The sequence below is a fragment of the Ceratina calcarata genome, unplaced genomic scaffold, assembly GCF_001652005.2.
Source record: "Ceratina calcarata isolate Rehan_Ccalc_2016 unplaced genomic scaffold, ASM165200v1 scaffold229.2, whole genome shotgun sequence".
Taxonomy (NCBI): domain Eukaryota; kingdom Metazoa; phylum Arthropoda; class Insecta; order Hymenoptera; family Apidae; genus Ceratina; species Ceratina calcarata.
In genome coordinates, this window is record NW_017144747.1 from 33,891 (window position 1) to 44,932 (window position 11,042).

The following is an 11,042-nucleotide window of genomic DNA, read 5'->3' on the forward strand; positions in this document are numbered from 1 at the left end:
GTAGCCACCCTCAGGATTGGTCATTCGGTCATTTGGTCAAGGATTGTGAAATAAAGATTCTCAGATTCGTTTCTATTAATTTATTAATAAGAATTTGGCAATTTCCATTAATCGTTCGTAGTTACTCGGGAGATTTTAAAGCGAGTGACCATTGACTAATAGTAGCCACCCTCAGGATTGGTCGATTGGTCATTTGGTCAAGAATCGTGGAGTAAAAATGCAGTTGTCGATATCAAGAATAGAATTTTTGTCAGTCTTTCCAATGCGTCTCGGAGTTGCATCGGAGAAAAATAGAAATAGTCGACTTGATCATTTATACTCTGACACGAAGTATCTCGGATGAGAATTCTGAAACCGTATAGAATCTCTCGAATTGGTGATAATGAATCGTTTAATAGTTTGACACAGCGACGCTGTTAGAAAACCTGTTTATGAAATAAGTAGTGCATCGATCCAGTTTATATAAGTAGAATCGTTTTGGAAAATTCATCCCATCCGAACGTGTGTCAGTCGTTAGCCCCGTTTGCTCAATCAGATAAACTTGTAGAGTACGTCGTTGGCTCGTTCCAGTAATAATGTTGCTTCGAAACTTCGTAATACTGAGATAGAAAATCGGTACAGATAATGTGAAACTTTGGACGTTGCTAAGAATGGATATATAATCGCATGAATCTTAGAATAGTTAGCACAAAAGTCTATATGAAATATTGGAAAAATGTTAAGACAAATTGGAGTTTCAGTGTTTCAAAATTATTGGGAGATAATTATTAATAAGAGAGTAATCAGCAGTGATTTATGTTATGAACAACTTATGTCATGTTATTTAATCTCATAATAAAGTTACTAAAATTGTGAGAACATAAGAATAATTCTACTTGAAATTGGATATTAATTTTATAAATTTTATAGAAATATCGTAGACGATATAAATTTAATATCGAGCGAGAGGCACAATTTTAAGATCTATGTTGTACGAGCGAGATTCTCAGCTTGTTTAATTAGCGAAGAAACGTTCAGGTCGAAGGAAACATCATACCCTCGTACATATCAGTTTATCAAGTAGGAATTCTCGACTAAACAGTTCGCAGAGGCATCACATTTTACTGCGTTCGCAACTGATACCGCCGAGAACGTCTTTCTCGGCCTTTTTTAGTCCGAGATTTCATCAACGGCACTCCGAACGAGAGTTTTGTTTGACAGAAGCCGTTCTCACACTCTCCCTCGCATTTCTCAACTCCGATTTCTCTGCACAAGTTTAAATGCAATGTTTATTTGTGTCCTGGTTCAATGATCTTTTCGAGATGCATGAAAAATTCTGATCTGATTTTTCAATATTTTTTAAACGCTTTCACCAAAGTAATAATCGTGGTAATTGTACGTGGTTAAATGTACGTAAGTGCAGGTATCGATTTCGGAAAACTGCGAGTTAAATTATTGTTACAGCTTGCAATAGTTTATTCGAATAATTCCAGGAAATTCGCCCGGTTAATCAACTCGTTTTCCCGAATCTCCCGTGGCTCGTCCAAATAAATAAGAGACTCGCCGCGAAACGTGTGAAGCCGGTAAAAAAGCGAAGAAAGGGAGACGTAATTGCAGTGCATGGGAATGGTTAACGAACGGAAGGACGCGAAGAATCGAGCCGGAGAAAGACAGAGAAAGTCCTCGCGTACAGTCGACGGACAAACGATAGCGTGACCAGTTATGAAATAACGATCCGGCCGCTGTCCACCCACGCGTGACACGTATCCGCGGCTCTCGAGCATTTATTTATCGACAATTCGTTTTACCCGGACGTTATTTACGACACTCGAGGGCGAAAAGAGTTCTGCCCTCGGTCACCGAAAACGAGTCCCTCTCTCCACTGTCGCCGGAAGTACTAACCGTCCCGATTGATGCCCGCTGATCGATCCTGTCCGTTCCTTTTCCAAAATTCTGATAGACCATCCCGTTCGTAAAGCGTTTTCGTTTTCACCGAAAACCATTGAAAGTCTCTCTAAATTAATCTGCTGTTCAGACGATGCAGTTTTCTCGACTCGTTCGACGATAATCGAAAGTTGAGAAATTTAATGTACAAAAGATGTGAAGATAATTTATAAGAATTGTCAATTGCAATTTTTAAACTATCGCGAATATTTAATTTCTCGATGTTACAATGTTTACGGAATGCAGTTGGCTGCAGATTTGAAATTCGCGTGAATCGAGATTGTCTTAAATCCGCGGAAAATTCGAGGAGGATTTTTATTAATCGGTCTACTCCCGCGAGACGACGTTGTCTCTCGATTCCTGTTCGATTTTAACGGACTGATGGAGAAGGTAAGCCGGTTTTTACAAGCGGCGACGATCCCACGGGATGCGGAAAACGGGTCCCGTTGTACGCGGGATAAGCCGATGGCTCGTGGCAACGTTAGATTATGCCGGGAGAGACGCGAGATAAGCCGACGAGAGACACAAGTATTTTTTATTCAAATCTGACCTCGAACAGATCCTGCAGACGTTCATCAGTAATCTGAAAATAATTTAAAATGCACTTTCTCTTGGATAGAGTATAAAATACGAGGGTGTCGAGGCGTTCCAATTCGTCTTCTGCATATTTTATCAGTAGTCATATCTACGTATCTATTTATACAACCTAAGACAGTGGATCAATAATTTTTATAGTATATTTCTTAAGCAATTCTTAACACTAGAACTACCGGTAGGGGGGTAAAAATTACTGGTTTTTCAAATTAGTAAGTGTAAGATTTGCCAAAAATCCAACTGTAAAATGAAGAGGGTGGCGAACGGTTTAAATAAAACTCGTGGGCGTAACAAAATACTTAGTAATCGTCAAATATCGCATTTATTCACAACGTCTCAATACTAGGACGGCTGTACCAAGAGTGCCTCTTTGGTCAAACCTTTCGGTTGTCTTAGGACCTCCCCCATCGCCAGTATGACCTTCGTTCTACGTTTTATGAGTCTTTGTCAAGCTGCGTACCCTTAAAAGACTTGCGTCGTTGGACGCAGTCACCCCCACTCTGTTATGCGTTTTCGAATTTTCTTACATAAGCCATAAAAAAGACAGCAATTTTTACGTTTTTATGATTGAAAATTATAGAATAAACTGTTGGCTCGGAGCGGCAGGAAACGTCGTCGAGAATCGGCGTTTTTCGAGTCGGCCGCGAGCGATTCCGCGTTAGATTTCATACGATAGAAATGATCCGTCGTCGGTGGAAACGAGAATTCGTGGCGGGGCGGATCGCGATAAGCGGCCGAGACGTAATCCACGGTTATCGCGGAGTTTACGCATGCAGACCGGTGTAGATTACTCGGCTGATTTTGCATGCGCCAAGGACTAGATGTTTCACGCTCCAGAAACATAATCAAAAACCTTATTGCTCCTTATAGGCAGCATTCAGCAGGTAAACGCGTTGTAATATCGTTTGTTGCATTCGCAAATCCGATTCAATATAATCAGACTTTGTGTTTCGTTACCGTAAAACCGATTTCGATAAATGTGCCCATAATTATGAAAGTGGTCTAAGTCAAAATTAAAAAAAAAATGAGTCGCGTAAAATAAGTGATAAATTCATTTTTTTTTTAATTTTGACTTAGACCACTTTCATGATTATGAGCACAAATTATTTATCGATTGCGGCACTCGGCCTATGGCTTCATTGTGACACCGGAAAGTCGATAATTCACCTGTTTGGATAGGAAGAATAGTTAGAAAATTATTTGGACATTTTTAATTCGGGTCGCGTTTCCTCGTTCTGTTGATGGATTCGAAAGAGATGCGTTTGGCGTTGGAAGGGCGTTACAGGTGTACGCAGAGAGGGTGGGAACTCGCGAAGAAGATGAGTCCATTAGAAGAGCACGGGCGATTTAGCAACGGGAGCTTTTAGGTCCCGCAATTTGATGCTGGCTCGCTGCCTGTCATGCTAATATCCTCAGCTTTATATCGAGTCGAGTTTTTCTCCGAGCAGCATCTCGTCCTCCTTTCCTTCCTCTTTTGACGTACGCTCTCCTCGGGCAGCACGCGTCGTTGAACAAACCGAGGACGCGGCTTTTGTTGCTCCCAGATTTTTTCCCCCGTTCCATCTTCATCGTTCTACTCTTCCTGCGAATTTTTCTTACTTCCGATTTTTCCAAACCGTCGACACGTCTTCCCGTTTTCACCTCTGCTTTTAATTTCATTCTAATATCGTACGATTTCTACGAAACGTCTAAGGAATTTTATTGGTACGTAATAAGAGTAACGAAAAAGTGGATAAAGTGGAAGCTGCTTAGCATTATCAGTGCGGTAATCGTTTTAGAAGAATTACCATCGATTTCGGCGGTGGAATTTGCATGAAAAATCGTTGGACCACCGGCGGATGGGTAACGAGCGTTTTGGAACGGGCCGGGCGATATATGAACGCGGCATATAAAGTATATTCCCGTCATACATCGTACGGCGTGGGTGTCCCACCAGGGATTCGACATATTTTAGTGGCCGATTTGCAATTTAAACGTTATAATTAATGACGTCCTGTCGCGGGCCCGCCGCGTACGTGCCGGCCAAAAAATAATTCCACTGCGGAATCGGACGAGTGCATTTTAAACCACTGTTACATTCTACTATGCATTATTAACAGGAATTTAAGATAATGCTTCGTTATGCAAATACATTTTTCTACCCGTCGCTTCCTCCAGAATTATGACAAACCATGTCCATAGAAGTTTTATTAAAATCCATAGAAAATTAGGAAGACAGACGATTCGTATCGATGAGATTCATAGGAGTTTGATTAAAAAATCCATAAAAAAATTAGGGAGACAGACGATTCGTTTCGATGAGATTCATAAAAAATTCCTCAATAATTCTAAATATTCTTATCATAATTTTTAATAAATGTAACAACGGAGATTCACAGAAAACTTGGCTCGAAGCATTTGTTGATCGTTAATCGCTCGTGGAAAGTTAGACCGGGGTCGGGTCCTTGCATGGTAAATTAATTCACCCTCGCGAAGATGTTTTTCCACGGGTTGCTGCCGGTGAAAAAGCAGCGATGCTTCGCACGGGCTGTTGCGCGCGATACTAATGTCCTCGTTACGGTTCCCGAAAAACTGTGCTCTTCCCGAGCTGCCGGATCTCCAAGGCAGTTTTCAAAATAATCATGCCACCAGTGCCGATTATTAATTAATACGACCGTTTCGAATTTAGTGACGTGCGATTCACACGACATTCTTTTTATCATCGAAACACGGTAGACGTGAATTTATTAGGCGATGCAGAACGTTCAGTCAAAATGCATTCCGGTATTTTAGTTCAACGTTAAACGGAAATGTGAACAAGTTTTCTGGTGAACGTTTGCCAAGTTGCATGGAAATGCAGTATTAAGATTGTTATTGAAAAGATTGTTTATCGGAAGCATTAACATGTTTATAACCCGAAGCCGACCTAATACCGGAGAAGCGCAGCAAGCTGTCGCGAGGTTGGATGGAAAAGTTTGCGGCTCTTCCTTTTTTCCAACGCTCTCTAAAGATGCATGAGAGCGTGTCTCGCGCCTCGAGAGAGCACCGCGTTTACGATGCATCCTTTTTACAACCATTCTCTTATCGTCTACCGCTAGCCCCCCCTCGCGCGCGCGTCACGTCTTGTCGCTGTTTCGATCATAACTATTTAAAGCGCGAGAAGTTCTGAAAATTGCTGCCACGATGTAACCGCACTTCGACGCCCGAGAGTTTTCCCATCTAAACCCGCGAGCAATTTGCCGGCCTTGAAACGCTCTTAAAACGTGTTATCGCTAACGACGTTGACCACTGGAATTCGCCTCCCGCCAGATAAACAAGTATGCGAAGTGCCAGCACTCTGCGAGACTCAAAATCACTGATTCTAATTGCATCGATAAATCTCGATTACATTTTCGAATATCTGTTCGGTCTTGGAGCAATTCGAGACAGTTAATAATAATTCTAATACTCTGCGAACCTCGAGCCACTCGACGAGCGACGGTATGCGAATCGTGGAAGGGTTAAGAACGTGGGGCGACTCGAGGGCCGATCGGATTAAGCGTGGCAAAAGGAGCCGAGTGCGCTTTGACACCGTAGTAGACCGTCACTCAATCGCTCTACTCGACTCCCGTTGGCCATTCTCGCGCAAAACCAACAAGAATTCTTCTTAACCCCCGTTCAAGCGGTAACTGACACTCGATACCTAACTCCAAATCTCTCCTACGAGTTGCCATAGCAATCGCAACCACGAAATCCTCGGTTTTCCCAAATAAATTATATCCAGTCTCCTGTGTAGCTTCGTTTTTATGATATTTATTCTAATAAAAAAAAATGCCAAAACTATCTATTAGAATATTGAACATAGTCGAGCAATTTTATAAACATCTGCAATTATTATTTTTTCTACAAGTTCATTGCTTCAAGTATTGGACACAGATTTTTATTACATGTCTTAAATTTTTGGCAGTGATTTTATGGCGTACAATCTTAAATATATTCTCATCGATTTATAAACTTACTAGAGAATCTATAAAATCAGAATTATGGTCCGTTTCGTATCTCGTTGATAGACGGTGTAAATTTTTCGTTTCCTATCCAGGCTACTTATGAGAGACGTCGAGTCGTGGATTCGTACAGACGCACGCAGTTGGAAAAACGTTGATATTTAATTAGAAGTGTTTTGACGATTAGCTAATTGAAGTGGAAACGGTAGTCGGTAAACCGAGGTAAAATCTGGGGAAACGCGAATCGTTCCACTTTACACGCGTGACTGTAACGGAATCCGAACGCGATCGGATTGTCACGAATGAGCGGGAACATAATTGTGAAAACGAGATGAGGGTGTCGGTCCGATTGCTGAAACAACAGGCCTCTGGCCGTGGTGGTCGATGGACTCCCGTGTCACACACGCTCTCCCTCACTGTTTATCTGAAACGTAATACGGGTTATCCTTTCGAGCAAATCCAAAATCGTATACAAAAAACCAATTGTGGAAATCAGGTGAAATCGTACATTCGATAAACGGCTGACGTAAAGTAGCTTTTATAGCATCGATTTTTTTTACCTGCCGTTTCAGTAAAAGTTCATACGACCACTGATACGATCATTTTGTATAATGATTCATAGAATGTTTCACACGATAAAACGATGTACTATAATCGGTAGAACATTTCGGTCGTTAAAAACAAGCCGGTTTCACATTTAATATCGCTGGCTCGGTTTTATATTAAACAGGAAAGATTAAGGAACGGCTTTGAAATCTGATTTCCCTTTTCACGTGCGAATTTATATTAAACCCTCCTCGATTTTCGTCTATTGCCGCGGAAGAAATTCGAGGTTTATCGATTCCCATCCCCTATTTGTAAATCAGAGACCAAGGGATTCCACGATCGACCGTTCCTATTTGCGATCTCGAATTCTGCCAGGTCAAATATAAATCTAATGCGATTTTAAACGTCGAAATGACGGCTCCAGTTAAGAAATATAAATTGCATTATGAACGCGATTAAATTATAACCAATGAATCCGTTTATTTCTAGTTTCCATTAAACACACTATATTACTGTATTCAAATTAGATGCATCTTTGAAATCGATCGATAAGGAAGTCGGATATATCCGATCCGAAATTAATCGAATCTCCCGACGACTTCCGATACATGAAATACTACGTATGAATGTATGTACGAGCAGATTATTAAAAATTCACGAGTACGAGCTATCCATAATACAAAAAGCCGGTTACCAACGCTTGTTACACCGTCGAATTTTCTGCGCGATATTAGATCCGTGTTGTTGGTATCGATCCGGAATCCAGCCGCTCGCTCGCTCGTCTCTCATCATTTATTTCGACCGCGTCCCATCAGAAATTTTTCATAATACGTCCGCAGCGTCGAACAGACCTGCATGCCTGACTTAGGCGTGAAACACGATTTTCATTCGTGTCATTAAATCGTTGTCTACGATCTCGCTCCTGATTTCTACAGGAATAAATATTTATAAAATGGAATAAGATTTGTCGAGATTGGAAATTAAAAGTTTCGAGCTGAATTACAGGAATTTGGTTCTACTTTTTGTTACAGCTTGCACGGCCTCGCAGTTTAAATGCAGAAACGGACAATGCATCGACAGCAGTGCTCATTGCGACGGTCGCGAGGATTGCGTCGACGGAACCGACGAACATAATTGTCGTGAGTAAACAAGCATTAAAACGTTCTCAGTTTCTCTTCGCTTGCTTATAAGTAATTTATAAATTAATTCTCTCACTGAATCATCGTTCTTGATTAGGTCAATCTTCGCTTTTCCTCTGTGGTTTTTACTAACTCTGTCCCGTGTTATTAATCGAATTCATGATTGATTTGTATACATTTTATTTTTCATTTAAAGCTAGTAAGGTGCACTTCATTTCTGATGTTCTACGAGTCGTTGAACGTTTCCGGGATAATATTAATTTTTCTATGATACTCAGTCTCATTAATCATCCCGCATGTGCAAGAGTCTGAACCCTTTACCCACGCATTATCTGACTGACTTTCGACCGAATTTATCTCGGCGTTGATCGCACGCGAGCTGACTTAATCGTCGACGAGGTATTACGATGAGCTCGATAATTGCAACAGCTGTGACAATAATAACAATAGCGTGTCCAGAAAACATGCGCCGGGGGTATATTACCCTCCGAAAGGAGGAGGCTTTCCAGGCCATTGCACTTGTCGTCCCACCCACGTCTTCCTTTTAACCCCTTATTACTTCCGTCTGTTGCGGAGGCACGCACCGCGACCCTCTTCCCTCGTCTCGATTTTCGTCTCTAGACACGCTCAAATGAAAATTAGCTCGGTTTCTTTCTACGTCGTCGACGTCGGCCATTCTCAGTCGAAAATCGTTTAAAACCGTTGATTGGAAATTCTATAAACCGCAGCAATGCAATAAAGCTTTCGTGGTGTCAGTCAAAAGATAATTAATAAAAATAAATATCTCGGATGCATAAATGCATGGAATCAGCTTAAAGATAAAATCAAATCAAATAGAGAATTCAGTCTTGTGTTAATATTAAAATCTTGTCAGTTAAGACAGAAAGGAGACTCATACCTGTCTCATTAATTCTCGGGGCTTGTTTCCGTTTTCAAACTTGCCAATATTCCTGAACCTCTACTAAAATAAGAACCATGTCAGCAAAAATTAACGCTGTCAACCCTGTCCGAAAATAAATTTTACTCCGGCTGCACTTTTGTTTACAATTTGCATACTCCAATAAAATCCCTAATACGATTTCATGACAAATGTAAAAAAAAAAGAGGTGGTTGATATCTCTGTACGGTTCCTCTGGCGAGCTTATAATTTTTACAAGAACGGGTTGGGGGGGGTTCAATAAAATTCTTGGCTACGCGGACTTCCGGGAAAGGTTAAAATCCGCGGCAATACGATTTCTCGCGCGAGCTAAAACGAGAGACTTGTAAAAAAAGATTTTGGAGTTGGTGGGTCCGAGTCGCGGGATTGGATTAAACCGTGGGTGAAAACCGGTGAAATTCCGGGGCCTCGGCCCTGCTGGAGATTAACGTCGGATTAAAATTGCAGCCGGTTATTAGGGCGGCTTAATAAACGCGAGTAAATCTCGTTCGAGGGACGGACAGCAGGAGGGTATGGGCCGCGTTGCCTTAAATTCGGCCGCGGTCCGGTCAAAACCGTCGACCGTTTTTGCCCCCGCGTCGATATTAATGCCGCTAATGAACTTTGTTGACGAATTACCAAAAAAAGAAGGAAAACAGTCGGGGATCAAACGCAGGGATTGTGAAAAAAATGCAAAACTCGATATTTCACAGAAGCGATCTTTTATTTCTAATTCGGATGTTGCACCTGATTTGCCAATGGCATTAAAAAAAATATTTATATGAAATAATCGAGTCTTATATAAATGCAAATTCGTAAACGAATTAGAAATACGAAATTCCGTGTTTATTAACTTGTTTTACATGAAAATTGTTATTTATTCAGTGGACGTTTTTTCTTGTATACAAATACAGTCTTATTGGAAAACTGTCAGGGTACTTCGACTCGAGGGAAAGATCTCGACGGTAGATAATGAGAATAAAGCTGGCAAGTTATGTAGTTGTAACGGTAATAGTTGGTCGGCGATTCTATCTCCGAACCAGTCGTTTGCAATTCGATGGAAGCCTTGAACCTGGTATATGTACAGGGGGACGCGATGACGATCAGAGAACTCGTGACTTCCTGGTTGCCGAGGCGTGTCACGCGCGCGTTCGCCAATGTTCACGCACTCGACCGCGTTAGTAAATCGCGTTATTGTAACCGAATTCACGATCGTTGGGGCACGTTGCTTCCACCGAATTCGATTAATCTTTCCTCCTTTTTTTTCCGTCCGGAGTTTCTTCATTGGCCGAAACCGATTACCAGATTTATCGAACGATTTTCGTGATCGCGTTTGTTGTTCCTCCACCGGGTGGCTGGTATTTCTCGATCCCCGATCGAAGTTTTATTATGTACGAAATTGATTATAAATTGCGCGAATCGCGGTCGTGCCAAGGACTGAACTTACAGATAACAAATTAGTATTTCATGAGGAACGAGATTAGTTGTGTGTCACAGTTTTAAAAATTGGGAAATTAATCCTAAATTTTATTACCTAATTAGAATGAAAACACGATCTTTCGCGACGTGCAAGAGACTCTGACAAATACATGGTCTGGTTAGAATGTAAAAGATACGATACGACCTTCGTCGTTTAAACACTCCATTTGTCGTAAATGGATTGCACGTGGCGATAATAGAAACAGGTTACAAGAGTTAAAATATGGCGTGGCAACATTTTTTTCAGTCAATCGAACAATACGTCAGACAAGAGTTGTAGTTACAAGAACTATCTTGCAATTTTCTTGTATCTTCACTCGTTAAGGATGTATTGGCTATACAGTCAATCCTAAAAGTTTATGTACTTTAGAAAAACGCATTTCCTATAATTAAAAAGAAATCAGACGTCGGAAGAACAATGCTAATAATAAATAGTTACGTGCTAAAAAGTATAGAAGGAAATATTCAATTAATTATTGACGA

General features: G+C 41.0%; 1 protein-coding gene across 3 annotated transcripts in view; it reads left to right on the forward strand.

Annotated features, from left to right (window-relative positions):
- trol (terribly reduced optic lobes) overlaps nt 1–11,042 on the forward strand; it is a 61,050-nt gene that overhangs the window by 15,358 nt on the left and 34,650 nt on the right. For all 3 annotated transcript variants that reach the window (XM_026811602.1, XM_026811599.1, XM_026811600.1), the window contains exon 3: nt 8,057–8,164. In XM_026811602.1, coding sequence (XP_026667403.1) covers nt 8,057–8,164 — 108 coding nt within the window. The remainder of the gene's footprint in view (nt 1–8,056; nt 8,165–11,042) is intronic.